The sequence below is a fragment of the Mustelus asterias genome, chromosome 9 (genome assembly GCF_964213995.1).
Source record: "Mustelus asterias chromosome 9, sMusAst1.hap1.1, whole genome shotgun sequence".
NCBI lineage: Eukaryota > Metazoa > Chordata > Chondrichthyes > Carcharhiniformes > Triakidae > Mustelus > Mustelus asterias.
In genome coordinates this window covers 83,126,181-83,149,846 of record NC_135809.1, presented here as the reverse complement: position 1 = coordinate 83,149,846, position 23,666 = coordinate 83,126,181, and the positions used below count along the sequence as shown (strand labels likewise).

Genomic DNA, 23,666 nt, shown 5'->3' with positions numbered 1-23,666 from the left:
AGGTGGACAGGAGAGTCAGGGGAAGTGCTTGTACATAATTAATGAGCTTTCATGTGCAGAATCTGGTGTGGGATCTTGCTGTGTCTGGTTGGCCGGACAGGTGCCGCCAGAGCCACCCACCACCGCATTTCATCTCAAATCAGCAGAATTCCGCTCATAATTTCAATGTGGTGAGGTGGTGCCTTTTGGTAGGAAAAATAAGCAGACTGCATCCTCCTTGGAAAACAAGGGCCTAAATGGGGTAGAAGAGCCAAGATATTTAGAGGCATAAATCACAAAATGTGATGATACAAGTAAGTAAAGCCAAATAAAGAGTGAACAAAGTATTGGTGCTCATTTCTAGAGGGACAGAATTGAAAAGCAGCAAAGTTATGGTAAACATATAAAAAACCTTGGTGAGCTGATAGATAAGTGTATTGTGCTCATGTCGAGTTTCCATATTGTAAAAGGCACTGGAGGAGGTGCAAGACAAAATTTACAAGAGTGATAGCAGAACTCTGAGGTTAGCACGATCAGGAAACGTCATGCAGGCTGGAGATCTTTTCTCTAGAAAAGAGAAATCTGAGGGGTGACCTAATAGAGATCTTTAACAATATGCAAGTGTTTAATAGGATAGACGCATGACAGAAACCAAAACTAGGGCTCTTAGATATAACATAGTTACTATCAAATCCAACAAAATATTCAGGAGTGATTAGAATGCGTAACTTGCTGCCAGTTTGGTTATGGTGAATAATACCAATGGGTGGCATGGTGGCACAGTGGTTAGCACTGCTGCTTCACAGCGCCAGGGTCTCTGGGTCGATTCCCAGCTTGGGTCACTGTGCAGAGTCTACACTTTCCCCCTGTTTCCTCCGGGTGCTCCGGTTTCCTCACACAGTCCGAAAGACGTGCTGGTTAGGTTCTATTGGCCATGCTAAATTCTCCCTCAGTGTACCCAAACAGGCACCGGAGTGTGGCAAATAGGGGATTTTCACAGTAACTTCATTGCAGTATTAATGTAAGCCTAATTGTGACATTCATAAATAAACTTTAAAGCTTTAAATGCGTTTAAGGGAAGTTAGGCAAACACATAATTGAGAAATGAATAGAAGGTTATGCTGAGAGATTAGATGAAGAGGGGTGTTTAGTAATAGATGGCTAGCTCACAGCCAAGAATACATAATGAGGCTTGGATGAGAGCCCAGATATCCATTAGCCAGTTGAAACAGCTGAGTTATAGTGAAAATATTTCTTCATTGCAGTTCTGGCTCAGTCAATTTCACAATATTTATATACAGAAGATAGAGGGTTCAAGTGCTTGCAGTTTCTGCTACTGACACTTTAAAGGGTCTGGATGAATGGCACTTTTACTGTAAAAAAGTTATTTTTATGAATGAATGACTTTTTAAAAAAGCATTTTCTATTACACATCTTACTGTCACTATAGGATTCATTATCTCTATAGAGTACAAAATGGGTGAATGGCATGGAGGTGCCATAGCTCAGCGTGGGGGCAAGAGGAGTTGAATGGTGGCATGTTTTGGTGTGGAGGCATGAATAGAACTTTTTGAACTTGCCTTTCGAATAGTTCCCGCATGCAGGCTATAGTTTATGACATCTCTAAGCTGCCATGAACCACAAGTCTTTGAAATGATGCCACAACTCCAAGGATATTGCAGAGGATTAAGACATGCCAGGAGAATTAGGCCCAGGCCCGGGAGGACAGGGTTTGGGCTTTTGCCAGCTTGCACCCTTAAAAGGCACTCCTGGGAATTGGAAATCCCAGGAATGGGGTCAGGAATCGGGACACACCTGCCATTTTAAAAGGGCTTCCAAGTCATCCTGACTGGGTGAAATACAGGTCGATGTAATTGTCTGTGTGAAGCACAGTGCACGGGGACAGTGGCATCGTGTGTATTGTATTGCACTCTGCACAGTGAGGTTTACTTGATTCTTTCTTTATTCCACATTAAGAAGCAGAAGTAACCGTCAGGTAGTTTATTCCATTGCTCGCTGTCACTACGTTTTCAGGCTACACATTAGTGCAGAGCATCAGTAGAACAGGGAATTGTAAATCTAACTTATTCAGTTTAGGAAATTGCAGTTCACACAGGCTGGTCTTGGCATCGCTTTTGGTTAGGCAATCTGCAATGAGTTAGAGAAAACAAATTTCTCAAGTTCGGTTACAGTCCATTACCTTAGTTATTAGATTACACTGATTGTATCTTTTATCTGGGATGAATATAGAAATTGATTTTCATTCAAATGTAACCCAATACAACTTAATTTTGATGGAGTTTTTGGATGGTATACATTCATAAAACAAACACGTAAAGTTGCAAGCTAGTGGGGCAGTATGCTGATAAAGTAATGGGTAGTGCCAATGATAGGCTATAGGTTAATGCGGTAAAAACAGAATGTGTTGGAGAAACACTGCCAGGTCTGGCAGCATCAGTGGAGAGAGAAATAGATTTAATGTTTCACATTCAATATGAGTCTTCTTTGAATTTGGTGAACCGCTAACCTGGATCACACTATTACAGAAGCTCCAAAGAGGAAAAGAAGCTACCTCCAGCAAAGAAGGAAGATGTTTTAGGTAATCTCATTCTTCTCAGCAAAAATTAAATTGTAAAGTAGCAAAGCCTAGAATTGGGTGACGGAAGGAAATAAGGCAGAAACCTAGATATGGACAAGGAGATTGTGAGTCAGAGACTTGGTGATATAGGGAAGATTTCAGCTGGCATCTTAGTGTCAAGTTGTCCCACCACTGGGACTGAAACTGGGTCCTGAGCCCACACAGATGGGCAATGGAACCCTGGTGGGATTCCACTGGTCATGACTGATTAAGAAGCCACCACCAGGACCACCATCCAAGTCAAATTAAATAGAGCGGCCTGCTGTGCAAGATGCTGGTCAAATCGGAGGGCTGGCAGCTTGGCAGCCTTGGAAAAGTCACTGCAGGAGGCTACAGGAGGAAGAGGGCACCTCCATGTTGAGGCACTCTCAAAAGCCATGTATATTTTTTCCACTGTGCTGAGGCTAGGCAGGCAGGCCCCAGCGATCAAGAGGGTAAATCCTCCAGTGGCAGTGTCAGGGCTGTGATGGGGTGGGCATTGATGCTGGAGGTGCATGCGGGGGTGAGGGAGGGGGGTGGGGGAGGGTGACTCGTGATGGGCTATGAATCGGCCGTTTAGGAATGGCGGACCTGGTGGTCTCCCAACGTAGCAGGGTCCGACCTGATGCCAATAAAATGCCGGCGGGGATGGAAAAATGTCCATTAATTGGCCATTCACTGATTTAATTGGCTGCCAGTCTCTGGTTTTCTCACATCGCCACCATTGAGTATGTGCTGTGACTGCAGAAAGGGGACAAGCTCCCCACCAACATCATTTTACGAGGCCTTCCCGCCCATCGCCAGGGGCTTGGTGAAATCCAGGCCGGAGAGGGCTTGGGGAAGGGGATGGCTGAAGATGGAAGGGAAAGAATCAGGAAGACGCTTGGATATTGCAAATATAAGAAAGAGACAAAGACCTAGAAAGGAGGGACCAATACAGAAAAGCAAAGAGATTGTCAAGAACACATGACATATAAAAGTAAATGATCTAGAGAGTACAGGGAAAAGGACCAACAGCTGCAAACACTTTTCCATTATTCCTTGACAGTTGAAATTTCCAGCCATTCCAGCTAGTGAATGGAATAAATCAAATACAACAGCATGCGGAAGAGGGTGATTTGCATTCACTGAGTGCCTCATCTGGTTAGCTCTTTGCTTAAAGTTCCTTATTTTGCGATCCAAACCATTTATATATTAATAATAGCTGAGGAACTTTGATGCTAAACATAATACAACAATACCAGGACCAACAGACTGGAAATTTCCACATCTATCCGTACTGGAAGAGGACAGCGCTCTGCCAAGGAAGTGATTCGCTTCTCAATCGTGATAATGGCTCTCAGCTCTAAGGAAGCGGGGAAAGCAGGGAGAGAATTGCCTTAAAGGGACACAGCCTTGATGAAAAAGAACTTGCCATATGCATGCGAGGGAGAAGGAGTAGGTGAACCATACATCACTCTCATCACAAGAATGGCATTCACAAGTGATATAGTGGTGGATTGCAATGTTATTCATGTCATGTGTTTATAGACAAAAGCCATTTTTTCAGATGAGCACAGAATATTTTGTGAATAGAACACTTCTTCAAAAGGGCACTTAACCCACACACCAACCAATGTCCTCTGGTGAGCAAGTTGTCCGGACTGCCTTTGTATTAAAATTTGGTCCAAAATGTCGAAAAAAGGGTGATTGGGCAAGTGAGCTACTTCCAGGTTTCTGCATCCAAGGTACACTAAAAGCCACGAGTAAATATCCCTTCAATTTCCATTTGCTGTCTGGGAGGCCTTGGCTGCCCAATTGCATCCAGTTCCAAGACTTAGCAGAGATCCAAGATGTGTGCTGCCTGAGCAACTGTATCCAGGAAACTATATCCTAATACTCCAAGATTCAATCAGTCAAAATGCCGACAACCAAAGCCACTTTCCTGCCTTGATCATATTAATCACACAAACCAGTTAGAGTGTAATGTGATGCTTCATAATGGATGTGTTGACAATCCATTAAAGCTCCCAGCTCAAGTATTCAACATGTTGTTTTGTTCTGTATTCAGTTTGTGTAAGAGTTGACATTAGATAATGGAAAGCTTTTGTTTTTTTTGTGTGGTGTCCGCAAAGAGATACAGTGCTGGAACTATGCCAGTAGGATGGAACCTAGGAACTGGAATAGGCTAATCAGCTTCTTGAACCTGCCCCACCATTCAATTAAATCATTACTTGTGTCTTCGCTCTAGAATCTCTGATACCAGGGAACAAATTAACTCTTTTTGAGAGCTTCTTTTTGAGATTTTCTCGAGGGTCACTTTTTTAAATTTTGGACGGCGGGGGGCGGTCACCTTTGGTTTTTAGGGGCCCCTTTGGAGGTAAAGCAGATCTAAAGATTTAAGTTAGAAACCAAACTGCTCTCTTGAAGCACAGTCCAAAGATGTGCGGGTTAGGTTGATTGGCCAGGTTAAAAATTGCCCCTTAGTGTCCTGAGATGCGTAGGTTAGAGGGATTGGTGGGTAAATATGTGGGGGTAGGGTCTGGGTGGGATTGTGGTTGGTGCAGACTCGATGGGCCGAATGGCCTCCTTCTGCACTGTAGGGTTTCTATGATTATTTCTATGATGATTTGCAAACTCACTCCTTGCCTTCAGTAAAGTATATTTAAGAAACGAGAGACTCGGTGCTGGGTCAGCAACTAGGAGTCCAACAAGAATTAAGAATTCAGTCACATTCCCCCGTCACATCCACACCACCCCCCCACCCCCTGCCCCCCCAATTCACTGCAATCATCCCCATCCTGCAGCTGTTTTAAAGCAAATTCATGGCCTGAAAGATTGGGATCTTCTGAATCGACTGGGCTCCCAAACTTTTTCCACACATCAAAATAAAAAATAAATAAAACATACACACACGAGGCAAAATAAATTTGTATACAGTCAGACATGTCTACAGCGGAAACCATTTGTATATTTCAAGTAAAATCTAAGGGGAGCAAGAAACAACCTGGATTTCCCGCACAATATTTTTTTTCCCTCTACCTCAGATTTCTCTTTAAACTTTAGTCACAAAATAATTTATTGGACAAATATAAAAAAGAAAGTACGCCATTGGAAAGGGTGTAAGTTTTTCTTTCTTGTTTTTTTTGTCAAGCGTGTAAACTTAAAAGCCAGGCCCAGGAGGAGGGTTTTCGAAATAAAGACTAAGTTTTTTTTTAAAAAGTTGAGGAATTATAGACACAAACAAAATAATCTATAAATGTGAAAGTCAGCAATGCTGCCGGCTCTCCATACTCTCCCCCTTTTGCATTGAGGGGTTTCTTTCTCTCCCCCCACCCTCCCCAACTCAATCCGGTCTCTTCTTTCTCAGTGGTCAGAATTTTCTGACCCCTCCGCGGCAGGTTTTCTGGTGGTGGAGGCGATGCCATTGGCCGTTAGCAGGATCTTCCAGTCGGCATTTCTTGCCGGCTGACAGTCAACCCAGAAGCCTGTGGCGACCCTCCTCTGCCAATGTAAAACCCGCCGCACCAGGGGAGCAGAAAATCCCAGCCAATGTCTTTCTCTTCTTCCACTCTCTCTCTCTCTCCAGAGTCACATGTAGGCCAGACCAGGTAAGGATGGCAGATTTATTTACCTAAAAGATGTGTTTTTACAACAATTGATATTATCATAATCGCCATTACCGAGAGGGGCTTTCCTGATTCATTATTGCAATTCAAATTCCACCAGATTTGAAGCCATGTCCTCAGACCATTAACCTGGTTCTCTGGATTACGAGTCCAGTGACATTACCAATATGCCATCATCTCCCCATTGGAGCTAAGAGTTCTCCACCTGTATTCCTCCTTTCATACAAAATTACTGCATTGTGCACACAAACTGCAGAAGGTAATTTCGGGTATACCATATATTTAACAGACATGTACCATTTTTGACCAGCTGACATATGCTTACTTTTACGACAATATGTTTTATAACATCTACCATAAACTACAGCATATCTAATGGGGAAAGAAACACAGACAACTAAAAGAGGTTTCCACTAATATATGTCATCATCAAAGCCTAGGATACCTGTTAAATGTAATGAGGTTGTCATGGAAAAATGCATCTGAAACTCCATTTCATTGAATCTCATTATCAGTTTAATGTGTGCACTCACCTCTATAGCATCTGCTCCTGCCTGAAGCCCTGCCGAGCGCTCAAAATTCCCTGTTCTTTTCAAATATTGATATCTGAAAAGGAGTTGAGAAACCAAGGTTATAAGATAGTTCACACCAAGGAATTTTCTTCACTTGAAACCCCTCTATGGCATGGTCCTGTCTTTCAACTTTTGAAACTCACAGGTTACATTTTAGCTGCATTCTGGAGGGAAAATGTGTGTTTTACCTGATCAGCAGCAGCAGCTAACTTCAGTTCGAATCAATAGATGCAGATAAATTAATAAGAGGAGCCTTTGTATACTTGCCATTTTTTCTGCATTCCCAACAGAAGTTTACATCTAAAACTGGCCACTTTGGTTGCTTGGTGCATGTGGATGTACCTGCTACACACCGTATATTATTGTAATAATCGGAACAACATGCAAATGAGAAATTTAATGGCTTGGTAGAAAATATAATCCTCTCTCAGTTAGAAGGTCATGTCTTCCAGCCCTACTCCAGGACTTAAGCGGCTAAAGATGTTTTAGGAACAACATAAATGCAAGTTATTTTCCTTTTGAGCCATTTTTGATCAGAATTTTGGATCGACTAAGAAGAAGATAGATATCAGCTCTGCAACCACAAAAACTCTTCGTCCTGGGCTGAAATTATGGTTCCATTTCCATTTTGGACAAGCCCAGTTTCACCATATAACATACAATATCCAAAGGAATTTACACAGACAACAAAGGGCGGCACGGTAGCACAGTGGTTAGCACTGCTGCTTCACAGCTCCAGGGACCTGGGTTCGATTCCCGGCTTGGGTCACTGTCTGTGTGGAGTTTGCACATTCTCCTCGTGTCTGCGTGGGTTTCCTCCGGGTGCTCCGGTTTCCTCCCACAGTCCAAAGATGTGTGGGTTAGGTTGATTGGCCATGCTAAAATTGCCCCTTAGTGTCCTGGGATGTGTAGATTAGAGGAATTAGCGGGTAAAATATGAAGGGATATGGGGGTAGGGCCTGGGTGGGATTGTGGTCGGTGCAGACCCGATGGGCCGAATGGCCTCTTTCTGTACTGTAGGGTTTCTATGATTCTATGATTCTATGATTACAATTTGTATTATGGGGAGGGGTGAACCTAAGGTTGCACCCCTTCCATGCCAGTGTCAAGCGCGAATCCTTTCACTCTGTCCCAAACTTCAATCCTCTTCAGTAGTAATTGTGCTCCTATACACTCCTTAGGCACAGATAATGCGATCTTCTCACCAAACAGTTCTGCTTGAAGGATGGCGGAACTGACGTATAAGGAAAGATCGAGTTGGTTCGGATTATATTCACTGCAGTTTAGAAGAATAAAGGCTAGACAGGGTAGATGCAGAAAGGATGTTCCTGAGAGTGGGGGTAACCAGACCAGAGGTCACCAATCTAAGAAGAAGGGGAAAACCTTTTAGGGCTGAGATGAGGATAAATTCCCTCACCCAGAGTGGTGGGCCTGTGGAATTCTCTACCAATGAAAAGCAGTTGAGACCAAAACATTGTATGTTTTCAAGGAGGAATTATATATAGCTCTTGGGGTTAAAGGGATTAAAAGATGGGGGGGGGGGAAGCGGGAACTGAGTTGGATGATCAGACATGATCATAATGAATGGCAGAGCAGGCTCGAAGGGCTAAATGGTCTACTCCTACTCTTATTTTTTGTGTTTCCCTGAAAGCTTTGTTGATCTTTATTTTACCATACAAAACAATTGTCACTTTTCTGAACTTAACTAAATAAGTTTTTTATAGAATCATAGAATCCCTACAGTGCAGAAGGAGGTCATTCATCCCATAAAGCCCGCACCAACAACAACTGCACCCAGGCCCTAACCCCATCACTCTATGTATTTACCCGTCTAATCCCCCTGACACTAAGGGGCAATTTAGCATGGCCAATCCAGCTAACTCGCACATCTTTGGAGTGTGGGAGGAAACCAGAGCACCCGGAGGAAACTCATGCAAATTCATGGGGAGAATGTGCAAACTCCACAGTCACCTGAGGCCGGAACTGAACCTGGATCCCTGCCACTGTGAGGCAGCAGTGCTAACCACTGTGCCACTGTGCTGCCCATAGTTTTCAGATAAGGAAAATGACAGAGACCCTCCTGCCTGCAAAAAATGTGTTGTCCAATCAACCAGATTGAAAGTTATTCCATCATGTAGCAATGAGACTGCAGACACCAAGTTTCAATGTATTAAAAAGTAGCAACATGAACTATTCACGTATTCTCCAAACAACAAAAGTGTCACATGTACCCTTTTAGTGATTTAGCGTAGTGCTGAGATCATGTGCAATAGAGCACCATGAATTACATTGAAAGAGGGAATACTGTATCCACTCCATTGGCACCAGACTGACAAGCCACCCTGAAGACCACAGTGGGCCAAAAGCTATTAGCTCGCTAACTTGAGTGACCTTTGATTCAATATTTACACTCCATTGTAGAAAGATATAAGGGAACTTTTCTATCTGGCTCTGTCACTTCTGGTGTGTGGTTTATTACTCCTTTTGAAGCTGAGAAGATATATTAGAATATATTCAGGCATTTTTGGGTTTAATTAGACTATTGGAGGAAGAGACATATGAAAAACAAAGGAAAAAGTGACAACCCACTTCACTTACAGCAATGGACAAGAGTTTCAGACAGAACCAACTAACTTCATCAGGAACTAGTACCAAAACTTTCCCACTGCTATTCTCACTCCATCCTCACCAAGTTGATTTCTTTATATTTATCAGATATTTTCTGATTCAGCCCCACAGCTAGCCTCCTTATTCCCTCTCTAAGTGATGTTAATTCTAGGAATCCAGCTGTTTGACGAACCATGGTTGATCCAGGGTGAGGTCTACTAACTGGGGGATTAGCGGGGTAAATATGTGGGGTAATGGGGATAGAAGCTGGGTGGGATTGTTGTTGGTGCAGGCTCACTGGGCCGAATGGCCTCCTTCTACACTGTAAGGATTCTATGAATTCTATGTTCACGCTAGTTTGATATCTTTCGCATTAATTCTATAGGTACATTTCAGTTTCCTGGATTTGGTTTTGCCTTTTGGATATTTCTTCCTGGGATTTTGAGACCAAGCGTTTGACAATTCTGAGAGGTAACTCGGATCATGTGCTCAAAAAATTCAGACAAGCAGATTGAAGTCAAAAACAGGACACAGAACAACTTTAATAATATGTCAATACATCCTGAAATAATTTCTTTACCAATCACAAAACTCTCTTTTACAGCACACTGTACATCTATAAACTAAAAACCAAAAAAAGCTGGCTGTCATCTCTCTGTTTTCCTTATGTAAATACTCACTTGGCACTTGTAGAATAAAATTTGTTTCACAGTAATTGACCCAATATTTACACATTCAGGTCATTGAATATAATATGCAGTACACAGGATGAATAATGGATCAGCTTGGTTTCCTTGTGGTAGTCTCAAGGAAAACTTAGCTCTAGTCGCCAGGGTATGACTTGTAACTCCTATCACAATGAATGATTTTGAAACAAGTCTCCACATGGAGGTTGAATGCAGTTCAAGTGCCCAAATAGGGTCATGCACAGCAACTTGCGTGGGAGGCTTTATGGCGCACAAGGTATAGTGACCCTGCCTCAGAGCCAGAAGCTCTGGATTCAAGCTCCACTCCAGGACCTGATGGCCAAGGAAGATGTGTTTATAATGTGGCCAATGGTTTGAGTATCAAACTGTAAAATCCTTCCACACACACCTATGGCTGGCGGTAAGAGTGGGAGAGACTCCTGGTCAGCTATGCATGATGTGAAGTGGCGCTTCTCAAGCTACAAGCTTCTGGTGACAAGTCTAGTGACCTGTTCCAGGAAAGACCTCGCAATGGGAACAGATGAAAGTCTACTTTGCTCATTGTGGAGCTGTTAACTCTATCAGACCCTGCCCCGCAGAAGGATAGCGCAAAACACAACCCCTGCGTTGTTTTTGACAAAGTGTCAGAAGATTTGGAATGAAAACCTGGCTGTGCTTCTGGGGAAAAACATGCTGGTTTTCAGTCAGAATCTGACACTTTTTTTCTGTAAGATTCTGCCTGATATAAATGCTGTTCTGACACTTTGTCAAAAAAAAATCAGGCGGCTGTGTTTTGCACTATCATTCTGGCAGGGCAGAGTCTGATAGAGCCAACAAGATCGGCTTCACAATGAGCCAAGTAGACTTTCATCAGGGAAGAGAAACAACAACAACGTGTGGGATCTTTTAAAAATCAACAAGAACATTTCTGATTTGAGAGAGAATGAAGAGATGCAGGTCCTTCTTGGATCAATGTTAACACTTTCTTTTGATGCTTCAACATGCTGCACCATATGTTTGAATTTACAATTTGTTACATGATTAATTCCTAACTGCAGCACGCTGCCAATAAAGGACAAGCAGTCTCCCACTGATTACACAGCAACACTCTCCCAGGGCTCAAAATCACTGAACCCTTTAAATCTCTCTGGTTTTCCTCCTCTGACAGACCTCAGACATTTAAAAGCCCAGCTCTCTAATACCTGAATATTGCAGTTCAATGCAACCAATCTCTTATACTCCCTCTGACTTTATTGCACTATGCTCTTTCCCCAAGTTTACCAATTTAAACAAGCATCCTGACAGATACCTGGGACCAGGAGATCTTCCTGGCACCTTAACAAAAGAGTGGTGTGCAGAATGGGGAGACCTTGCCAAAGAGGGAAAAATTAGAAAACAAACTACACATTTATTCCTCCTCTCTGCAGATCTCGCAGACTGAATAAAATATTGGACTTGGTTCTGCCACCATACAAAGTTGAACAGGCTGCTGGCATTCATTATCTAGGCTCAGTCAAAAAGGACTGAACACTTCAGTGAGCTACTGGAATGGGTAGCTGGTACTTGGGGAAGAGTACCTCAGCATAAGGCAACACCTTCATAAGAGATGGGGAGGAAACTGGCAGTAAGGAGGAGGAAAGATATGAGAAGAAACAATTGAAAACATAATGCAAAAACAATCATAGTCAACCCATGAATTACTTTAACCTTGTCAATGTTCCTGTTCCGGCAATACATTTTTCTCCCTCTTTCTACTCCCAGTCATGCAGCAAATTGATACCCTCCCTCAGGCATGACTGGTGTTATATATTCAATACTAATGAGTAAGTGATACTTAACACAGGAACACAGAGCAAAAAGATAGATTATGTCTAGCCTGGGCTTGAAGGCAGCAAAACCATCTTGGCAACTAAAATGTGTTTCTGTTGCTTTGTCTAGCACTGCAGTGCTGCGATGCGCAATCCAACAATCCATTGAGGTAACGTGCTCCGACAGTCATAGACAATGCAACACCAATTCCAAGTGAACAATAAATGATAGTCCCTGCATGTGCAAACATGTCGCAGTGATCTGTCTGATACCCAGACTGTCACTTTCAGTTTCAATCACATTTAAGATCACAAAGGTAGTCGTTGGCCGCTGGATAGCATGAGAGAAATCGTTCCACACTGGAGTCCCATCAATAGCATACAATCAAAAAAACTCATCAGCTTTGATGTTACTGCGGGGGAGAAGATTGGATTGCATTGATGGAGTTATAATTGGTTCAGGCTTTAATAAAAATCCTATAAGAATGACTGCACACTACATATCTTCAGAAATCAACCACACCTCAATCTGTACTGAAACTGACCAGCAAAAGCTATACCACATTTGAGAAGATTAAATCTGCACTAAGGAAGCCGTTACAATGTCAAGTTGATTTGGTAAGGGGAAAAGCAACAACAGCAATTATATCAGACAGAATTTTACAAAACAAGATGTCAGGTTCTAACTGAAAACCAGTGTGTTTCTCCTCAGAGACACAGCCAGGTTTTCACCCCAAATCTTCTGACACTGTCAAAAGAAAAGGGAGCATGTTTTGCGCTGTCATTCTGACGGGGCAGGGTCTGATAGAGCTGACAAGACAAGCTCCATGATAATTGGACCGCCTTTTTTAAAGGGTGCCCCAATCTCAAAGTCAAGTTAAAGGCTCCCTCCCATGGACATCTGTACACCTGGCAGACAAGGGGAACACCCCCAACCCTCAAATGTAGAGAGCTAACTGCCCGCTACCCTACAACTGAATTGTCGGGTCACCATACCCTGTAATCCCTGCCGGCAGGAGGGAACATCTGCCATGGCCTAAAGCAATGATGTAAAGCCATTTAATCATTTTAAATGTATTCTAATTTATGGAAATAAGGTTTGTGCCCTTGCTGGAAGTGAACCTGATTACATCATTGGGGAGGGTCCGAGGACATCGCGCTTAGTAATCTCACCTGTGCAAATCCCATTATGGACTTCTCGTGAGATTTAGCGGCCATAATGGGATTTGTGCACATGGCTAATTGACCCATGTAGTCACATCCATTGTGCCTTAAACGCAGAAAAAAAATCCCAAGATATTTTGCAGAGGTGTAATCAGAAATAATTCAAAAATGGACCGGTTTTGCTAAATACATTTTTGGAGAAATAAAGACAAGAATGTTATCTAGTAAATGCCAAATTAAGAAGAGATGTTTTAAGAGCCACATTTCATCACTGGTGCTTAATTGGTAGAGTGCTCTTGTACTCTGCTTAGTACATTCATATTATTGCATCCCCCTACATTTACATCAGAGACTTACATGTGTTCAAATATCAAGGCCACAGCCTTCGATGTTCAGAATTTATAACAACCATATCCCAAAAGAAGCTTAATTAGTAACAGGATCATCATTGTACTTTTGCATAAGTGTTGTATTCTCCCTCTATCTGTCAACATAAATATTAAAAATTTGATGTATGGCACACAATTCTTATGTCACAATTTTTCAGTGTAGCTTTTATGTAAACATATGAAATAGGGAAATCCCTTCTTAACATTTCTTTGCCACATTATAACCACAAACCTCTGGTCACTGAATACGTTGTCCAGTTTGCATATCACTTTGTTTTTAAATCCAATTCTTTTATTTTTGTTTTCTCCATTTTCAGTTGTTTGCAAACCAATTTTATTTTAATTTCACAATTCTCCCAACCCACCCAGAGCTGTCTGAATCTCATTTTGGATCTTAAATTATATGGTCCCTGTTTCCCATTTGCCCTATTTCCATCCCAGGGTATTTGTCAGCTACCTTTGCATTTAATCATCAGCCATACCCCCTTGATCAAATTCTGGCCAACAGATAGATTTGGCGATTGAGAATAGGTCTGGCAAAAAGAGAAAAATGTGGGAAAGGTGAGGTTGTCAATTTTGACAGGACAAATAAAAAAGAAGCACATTATCTAAACAGTGAGAAATTACAGAGCTCTGAAATGCAGAGGGATCTGGGTGTCCTAGTGTGTAAATCATTAAAAGTTAGCATGCAGGTGCAGCAAGAAAATAGCAAAGCTAATAGAATGTTATTGTTTATTGTGAGGGGAATTTAGTACAAGAGTAGGGAAGGTTATGCTTCAGTTATACAGAGTAAGAAGTCTCACAACACCAGGTTAAAGTCCAACAGGTGTCAACACTCACCTGATGAAGGGGCAGCGCTTCGAAAGCTCAAGCTACCAAATAAACCTGTTGGACTTTAACCTGGTTGTGACACTTCTTACTGTGCCCACCCCCGTCCAACACCGGCATCTCCACATCATTCAGTTGTATAGGGCATTGGTGAGACCATATCCGGAGTACTGTGTACAGTTTCGGTCTCCTTATTCAAGAAAAGATGTAAATGCACTGGAAACAGTTCAGAGAAGATTTACCAGATTGATACCTGTAAAGGACGGGTTGTCTTATGAGGAAAAATTAGAAAGGCTAGGTTTGTATCCGCTAGAATTTAGAAGAGTAAGAGGTGACTTGATTGAAACATACAAAATCCTGAGGGGACTTGATCTCGGGGAAGCAGAAAGGATGTTCCTTTTTGTGGCAGAATCTAGAACGAGGGGCCCAGCATTTAAAAATAAGGGGTCGTCCATTTAAGACAAAGGTGAGGAAAATAATTTTCTCCCAGAGGGTTGACTGACTTTGGAATTCTTTCCCTCAAAAGGTGGTTGAAGCAGAGTCTTTGAATATCTTTAAGGCAAAAGTAGATAGATTCTTGATAAAGCAAGGGGGTGAAAGGTTATTGGGGATAGGCAGGAATGTGAAGTTGAGGTTAAAATTATTTCAGCCATGACCTTTATTGAATGGCAGAGTATGTTTGAGGAACCAAGTAGCTCTCTGCTGCTCTTAATTTGTATGTATGTTCATTTATAGAGTGGCACTAAGACTAACCTTTACCTTCCCTCCAAATTGGGCCAGTACTTACTTATTCCAACAATGGAGCCAACAGTTATAACCCCAACATCTGGGTTTCATGCTGTTATGATGGTGGCCAGACCTCAAGGTTACCACATCTGGTATCACACCACTCTACATCATGACCCCCAACTTTCCTCGCCTCCCAACTTATTTGCAACCTGCCCTCATGCAGACTAAACCAGCACTGGACAATTCGCAAGCACTTAGTGATTGGACAATACAAATGTATAGTTCAATTATTTTGCTGTCATAACAAAGTAAGCATCTGTTTTCACTTCAACTTCCCCTTTGGGCAGGATTCTTTGGCCACCCCATGGCATGTTTCTCAGCAGTGGAAGGTGGCCCGCTGTTGGCCGATGGTGGGATGTTTTGGTCCTGCTGCTATCAATGAAGTTTCCCATTGATTCCATCCATGCTGCTGTGAAACGCGTGGTGGGAGTTTTGCCGTGGGCAGGACTAGAAGATCCCGCTGGCACGAAGAGTTGGAAGACCTCACCCTATGTTTCAGTATGGGTTGTACACAAAATCCACCACAGGGGCTCATACCAAAAAAACCATGTACCCATCTTGTGTCTTTAATATAAGTGCATTACAGAAAGGTAATCAAAAAATGGGACCAAAGATAAAGATATTAGAAAAGGTGGCCAAAAAGCTTGGCCTACTACGTGAGTTTTAAGGAAAGCTCCATGGAGGGGAGAGAGTTTGAGAGGTGGAGGTCTTTAAGGAGGATATTTCAGAGTATGTGTCCTATTACTGGGATCAAGGGTGGGGAGGATGCACAAACTGATAGAGGCAGAAAGATCAAAGAGTTGGGGAGGCAATTGTGGGGTTGTGGAATGTTCAGAAATTGGAGTGAAGGGTCTGGAGATGGGGTGAGAGACAGGGTAAGAAGTCAGGAATGGTGGCAAGAGTTCCAGGAGAAAATAAGGAAGTGAAGAATAACGGAACGAACAAGAAAAGAGACAAAGGGGCAGTGAGGGGAGGAAAAGAGGAGAAAATAAGGAAAAGGATAAAAATGAGAAGACAAATAGTAGTGCAATGAGGGAATTCCAATGAAAAGGAAAGCAAGAGGAGATATGTGGTGTGCTATTAACTTATCACTCTTTGAGAGCAGAGGTTGGGGACTCCAAGTCATGACAGAGTTTCCATGCATGTACAGACAGGGAGTGGGCTGCACATGCATAGTTCTGTACTTTTAAGCTCTTTGGGCCCAGTGCGCCAGTGCATAAAGGAAAATGGTGTGAAAATCAGTGCACCATTACAGAAAAGTCCCAGGCAGGAGACAGGGCGAGGAGACAGGGAGAGGTCCCTAAGGAGGTTGCAGGTAAGGGACAAAGACAGGGGACAGAAACAGGTCCCAGTTAAATTATGAAAAACAATAGGAGCAGAGAAACAGGCTCCAAGCGGGAAAAGGGCTGTGGTTATTAGACTTTAAGATATGAGGGTTCAGGGGAAGCCATGGCAATCGAAGAGAGCAGCAAAAGTTGTTGCACCATAACTTCCTCGGAGTAACAATCAGCACTGGATTGGCACTCCATACCCACGTACCTGCACCAAAATTCTTAAGTGCCTGTCTCGCCGGACCTTCCCAACTCAGGCCGGGTGAGATTTGGGCAGCACAGTGGGTCCCCGGCTCCAGTGTTGAAGTCCAACCGAAGCAGAGCCCCTTGTTCATGACACTAGCTGCTATAAACCCATGAGTTTAAATGTTCCATTGAAAATACCAGGCCAGGGAGCAGGTAGATGTCTAATTAAATGAAAGGGATGTGGGAGGTGTGGGGGTTTGGACATAGGGATTAGGGATTTGGAGATGGGGTGTTGGGGGCTCAGACATGGAGAGGGAGGGGGATTCAGCCTTTGGGTGCTGGTGCGTAGGTCGGACATCTGGGGGAGATAGTTGAACATCGGGGGTGGGTGGTCGGAAATTAGGGGTGGGGGGTGTCAGACATGGTGGAGGGTTGGTTCAGGTTGGGGGTGGGGTGGGATCAGGAGGGATGGGGGTCAGGTTGGTTCAGGGGCATGGAGGTTGGGTCAGGTTAGATCAGGGGCATGGAGGTCAGGTTGGGGGTTGGGGTTGGGTGGTGGGGGTCAGGTTGGGATAGGGGTTGGGTCAGGGAGGTCCCCTGGGTATTCAGGAGGGTGGAGGAAGAAGGGTTGTCCCGTGCAGGGCTTGGTCTGGGTGTTTAAATTAGTTACACTGAATTTAGAAGTGCTTTTATTTTTTCTAACTCCTTCAAAAAACCAATTGGTGCCAAGCTAGCAGAACTACCCAAAGTTAGAACTTTAAATTCTTTTGTTGGATGGTTCCCAGTGCAGCGCAGTTCCCCGGGTGAAGCTAGCACTTCTGGACAATTGCCACGTGAACTCTTACCTGGGAACTTCCAAGAGGAATTCCCCAGCGGGTACTCCCCAAAGTCAACCCTGGGGAGCCAGGAAGTTACTCGCTGGTGACTGCAGGCCATTGGGGTGAAGATACCCCTTTGGGGCAATAATGTTCTGCTCAGTGCAGTTGAAGAGCTGAAGTTGTGCTTGTAAGTTGGTGCTTAAGTGCACACTCGGAATCCAGGGAACAAAATCTCGAGAGAACTAGACTGAAACCCGATGAGGTGGGGCATCATTGATGTAATCTGGGTTGGAAGGACTTTTGGAGAGAATTCCCAGATTAGATCTTTGAAGGTGAGGAACGGACTCCCTCATGAGAAGCACAAAGTTTCAAAAGGACTGTTTGACACAGTCTTTACTGACATCTGGGTGGGTTGTTGACAATTCTGCGTCCTTGTATAATAAAGTTCAATTTTGTTTGTTCAAAACCATTGAAATCTTGTGGCTTTATTCTCTTAGCAAGTATCTTGAATCTCTCATAAATGTATTGGTCTCTAACCGGAGCTTATCAAAAACCTAGGGGCCTGGTCTAGGATCATAACAGGTGATGGACAAGACGGAAAAGAAGAGGAAAGAAGGAAGGGAATCAAAGATGAGGCAAACAACTGACGCCGTACCACACTGCCCAACATGCCAAATAAAAGAGAAGCAGAAGAGGAGAGGATAGAAAGAGAAAGAGAAACGTAATTAAATTAAGAAAGAAGCAACATGAACAACCAAGTAACAGATAGACCAAATCCTCTGAGCCAATGTAAGCAATACCAAAGGAAACTCACTACTTTATATCACAGCACTCTATTAGCTATTTTTATCTCGCACCAAACCCCTACATTACCTACATCATTCCCATATTTTTGTCCATCAGATGCCTCTTATTTTCTTGTCCATGTGTTAACAAGCTACTGTTGTTCTTCATTATTGACAGATTTTCACTGAAAACACTTTACAGAAGGAGAAGCATTGCAAAACAAAACACAAATGGTCACCTGGCATAAATCCTGTATACATGCTTGCAGGCTGGCACAAGTTCAGCTTGTGAATGTATACATCCTTTCTGTCATTGTCCATATGTTCGCATCTATATTAACTTGTACCAAGTCTTGCTCCTCTATTTGCTAATCAACTTGCAGATTTGCAAGATAAAATTCATATCCTCATATTTAAAACACTCAATGGCCTTCTCTTTGCCCATCCTCCAACTTAGTAATCCTACGAGAGGTCTACATTTATCCTTCCTTCCACCATCAGCAACCATGCCTTGAATCACCCATGCCCTAAGCACTGGAATTTCCCCCTAAACCTTGCCACCTCGTTGTCACTCCTTCTGGTATCTCCTCTTTTCGCTTCAAGGTCAACCTTTGTCTATTTATACTTACGTGAAACATCTTGGGAATTTTTTTCTATGTTAACAACGCAATCTAAATGCAAGCACTTGTTCTTATTTCAGCCTCAGGATGTATGTGTGTGTTAGATTGCAACACAATTCTGAACCACAAATAAAGGATTTGCTTATATTCTCCCTCGGAGAGGGACCTGCATGATCTCTTTCTATGAATGAACCAGGTTCGCTCAATGCAGCTCTCAACAGAATAAAGCCTGGCTGATTGCATCCCACCGAGTTCTTTGTTGATTCTTCCCTCATCTTATTTTATATAGTTTAATAATTTGATTATGTATTTCAGATGCAGAAGGATTTAGGAATAATTGTGCTGAGGTTATCTTCAATTAAATATGCTGACTGCCTACTGGCGTGAGTAAGATTAAACTTACTCACTCCTTTGAGCGGGGAATAGAAAGGACTGGGGAACCCTCCGGTAAGGAACACACTTCAGGAAATCACAGGCATATTTTCCGTTTTCCATCTATTAAAAGTTCAATGATGTGAGGGCACATTGATAAAAGTCAGACCTAAAAGTGTCAAACAAGGAATGTGCATGTTAACATTACGTGGATTCACTGAAAGATTTCACTGTATTAGGGGAACTGTGCTCGGAACATTTGATAAGAGTTTTCCCTGGAAAAATAAGTTACACAGAATGCGCAGATTTTGCTGTACATTTAGGTTTCCTCAATCAGTGTAGATCAAATCAAATTATTTCCTGTAGTGGAGAGGCCCAGAACAAGCAGCTATAGATAGAAGATTAAAAAGATTGAAAGATAAAGCAACAGGAATTTAAACGAAAAGTTGTGTGGTTGCATGTGGAATTTACTTCCAGGGTTAGTGACTGAGGCAGAAACTATATCAATGTTCAAGATTAGATTGGATAGGTAGTTGAGGTGAAAGTGGATTCAAGGTACATGGAGACAAGGTTGAAGAATGTGGAGGGTAAGTGCTGACACAATCTGGTTGGTTGAATGGCATGTTGTGACGTCTTTGCATTTGTATGTATCAAGTATATTCCACAAAACTTCCAGCTGTCTCAATTCTATTCATGAAAACAGTCTCAGCGTATGTAATGTACAATATAATGTTACAACACCTCTCAAACAGGAACCATTATCACCGAGAAAACAAAGGCAGCTGATGTATGGAACATCATCATCTTCAGGTTTCTTGCAACTCACACACCATTCTGGCTTGCATATACATTGTCATTCTGACCTCTTGGTTGGGTTAAAATCCTGGACACCCGGCCTAAAAGCAACTGGAATGCAGAGGTTCAAGAATTATCTTCTCAGGGGTCAGGCAACCTGCTAGCATTTATCCAAATCCTGAGGATGAATTTTAAAATGTCATGTGACACAAGCTCACAAGCATGGTAGCACGGCAGAGTGCTTGGCATTAGCACCCTGAGCGAGCCTGTGCCTGGCTTGTAGTGATAGTTAAATCCACAAGGCGGCCCTGGGTGTGCTGAAGGTTTTTCTGCAGAATGTAATCAGGGGTGTGGTCACCTTTATCATGTAAGAGGGTGTCTCCAATCAATGAAGCTGCAATGTCACACTCTCTGTAGACTTGGTAGTCTTTAACAACTCAACCCTTTTTTACAAAACAAAGGCTCAAAAGCAATGGAGTTGCTGAGAATTGTGTTTGATAAGGCATTTGATGATGTAGAAAGAATTGGGGTCATCCGCGGGTCCTCTGCCTCTGCACAAATTAGTGCTTTTTTGTCAAGAATGAGGAGATTGCCCTACATATAAACCTGCAGGTTTTTGCTGATACAGGATCTGTGGAACCAATAATGAACCCAGCAGGCATTTTAACTTCCTATTCAAGCCAACTCAGTTAGATCTGCCAACAATCACAAGTCACAAGAATGAAATTAAAGTGGATGTTATGTGCTACTGAAAGAAATTTAAGGGCTATGTTACGTCATCACTGACATTCTTGTCATAAGGCTGCAGCAATTATATAGTTAAATTGTTAAACCTTCACTGTGGAAGCTATCACACATTAATAAAGAAAGGTAGAGCTGAGATAGAATTTCAGCCTTAATCATATTAAGTGACAATATAGGCTTGCAGGGCAAACAGCCTACGCCTGCTCCTATTTCTTGCATTTTTGGATTATGTTTTATGTTATAACCTGAAGTAAAACGAATTTCTATGAATTTTGAAAAGAATATAATTAATAGAATTAGGACATGCATTTCATCACCTGGACGTATGCCCCTCCATATTGGCAGCAGAATGGACATTCCCAGAAGGGAGAAGATGACGGGGCTGGCCAAAGAAGAGCTGGGGTGAAGTACATTAAAGGAGGACCCTCAAGTGCGAATCACTGCCTGGGCTGGAGTGAATGAGATTGCGATGGACAGAGGCCAGTGACAGAGTCTTACTGTGTATTGTCTCATATGGAACCAAAGGAACTAAATCTAAGTAAGAGAGTAGTCTCAGAGCTAAAGCTTCAAGGAGTTGTTACACAATTCATGGCCTTTCCCAAATTCTTGCTCAGAGTACCATTACTACACAATATCATAGTTGCTTTGCTAGCTATTTTGAGTCAGAAAAGTCAGGGCCTATATCCAAAATCACTGTAGCAACAAAACTGAATAAATTAAATAAATTACAGCAGAAAATAAATTAAAGCCAACATGACATTATACACTCCTATCAACCCAGCAAGGCCTTACACTGGTAACATAACCGTAGCATTGCTTATATCAAAATGTACCTAATATTCATCTACGTTACTCATCCATCAAACTTAGTAAAGGTAACAGACAAAGTCCAGTTTACCTCATAGCTGCCCATCACTGGTGACTGGTTTAAATGGTGCCAAAACTCATTTCACTTTGGATACATGGTTGTCTCATAAAATTCCACACATACCAATTTAAGATTTGTGCTATGACATAAACTGCATTAATAAAGAGCACGATCGAGCTATTTATCCAGGTTGCCATCAAGACTGCATCTCTTTCTCACTAATTAAATTAAATGCATAAACAAGAACCGAGACAGTCCCAGTTTAATTCACCAGTACAAATCTTAATCTGTAGCATTTACTGTACCGAGGCAGTTTGCTGTTCCTCAAGGCTTGCTCCACATCCATGTCACTACTGTCAAAGTCAATGATGATAATGTTGAAGTTTTCATCCTTTGTTGCTTTGTAGAGGTCTTCCATATCTATAATGAACTGCTGCACCCATCTGGCCTGGTTCTTAACTGTACAGTCAAAAACAAAGGTAGAGTAATTACTGATGTAAAGATCACTGTACCATTACCAGACATAGCTTTTCAACTTCTCGTCAGTCCTCGCTGGAGATCATAAGTCTAGAAAGAAACTGGCTCATCTGAGCTGATACGTCCCAAAAAGCATCTCTTTTACTTGAGTGTTTTTGCCCGTTAAGCTTCCCAGTGTTTCATTCAATGTGCTGACCACTTCATATGACCACCCTTATAAATATTCCTTTCGCTATTTAAACGCAAGCCCCCTATTACTCATCCCATGGTTGGATTTTAGGTAGTGTTAACATTTCACCTTTCTTCATAATGTTTTATATTCTGCTGACATATCACTTCTTTCTAAGGCTATGAAGCATCAGGTTCTCCAATTATTTCTCATTATTCAGCTGACACTGGGACGCATCTTAATGCTATTCTCTGCATCACCTCCATGAGTTCAATGTCTCCTCTGATTCTTTCTCTGATGTGTAGCAGAGAATGATTAAACAGGGAGAGCTGAAGTGAGGGGAAGCATTGCTTTGCATCCGACTCAAGCAATACCCAGAAGCAGGAATACTTTATTCTAAAACAGGTAGAAAATGTGACCTTAACTTACGATAATGCAAAATATTAAAAATGCGTTAATGATTGTGATAACAGTTCCATATTGGTATGCAGTGGGTTTATATAGCACTGGATATTTATAAAGTGACTTAAAGTGCAGATCTTCCAGTGAGTGATGAAGTGGAGGGTATACGCCACTCACCACATCTGAAAGTGTGTTGTTACCTTTTTATGTTGGAGGAGGTGGGATTTTCTCTCCTTGTTCTAGCGCAAAGGAATCATTAAAGTAACACAGTGTTGAGGCAAAGATACGGCAAAGCCATACCGGCTCTGAGGTCATTGGAGGAAGCATGCCACATTAGGTCCAGCTGTGCTCCAGCATTCTGGGAGGTGCTGTGTTTAAGGCCTGGATTTTTATAGAGTTAGTCATGGAGACTGTTAGAGGACTTCAAAATACTCTGGGATTTAAAACACTAAAGACTATTAGATCAGAGTGGATTAGCTTAGGATAAGAATCACAGACTGTTTTATACATATTTTTTTTTGAGGTACTGTCCTCATAGGAACATATATAACCGCAGTTAGATAATTTAAACATATATTTCTGAAAAGTGTGTTAGTGAAGAAGCATATGGCTTGGCTAATGGCACAGGGTTCTAAGGCATCATGAAAAATAGACTGGTAAAGTGAACCAGATTCCTTATAACAATAGACTTTTTTAAGCAGAGCCCTTATCAGCATGAGTACCAGACAGCTCAGTGAATGAGACATTCATTGAACAAGGACACTAGACAGCTAATGAACAGGCCAAGTAGACTAATAAGTAAGAGTTTAGGCCAGGTGGCCATGAGTAATTGCTTTGGAGAGAGTGCAGAAAAGGTTTACCAGGATGTTGCCTGGTATGGAGGGTATTAGCTATGAGGAGACATTGAGTAAACTAGGGCTGTTCTCCCTGGAAAGACGGAGGTTGAGGGGCGACCTAATGGAAGTTTATAAAATTATGAAGGGCATAGATAGGGTGAACAGTTGGAAGCGTTTCCCCAGGTCAGAAATGACACACACAAAGGGTCACAAGTT

At 42.3% G+C, this 23,666-nt stretch overlaps 1 protein-coding gene across 1 annotated transcript in view; it reads right to left on the bottom strand.

The window, feature by feature from the left end:
- The window catches only part of LOC144498778 (N-acetyl-beta-glucosaminyl-glycoprotein 4-beta-N-acetylgalactosaminyltransferase 1-like), a 736,002-nt gene that overhangs the window by 21,355 nt on the left and 690,981 nt on the right, over nt 1-23,666 (bottom strand). Inside the window, exons 16-17 of the mRNA XM_078220446.1 lie at nt 21,872-22,025; nt 6,738-6,810 (exon numbers count right to left, since the gene is read on the bottom strand). Of these exons, the coding sequence (XP_078076572.1) occupies nt 6,738-6,810; nt 21,872-22,025 (227 nt within the window). The remainder of the gene's footprint in view (nt 1-6,737; nt 6,811-21,871; nt 22,026-23,666) is intronic.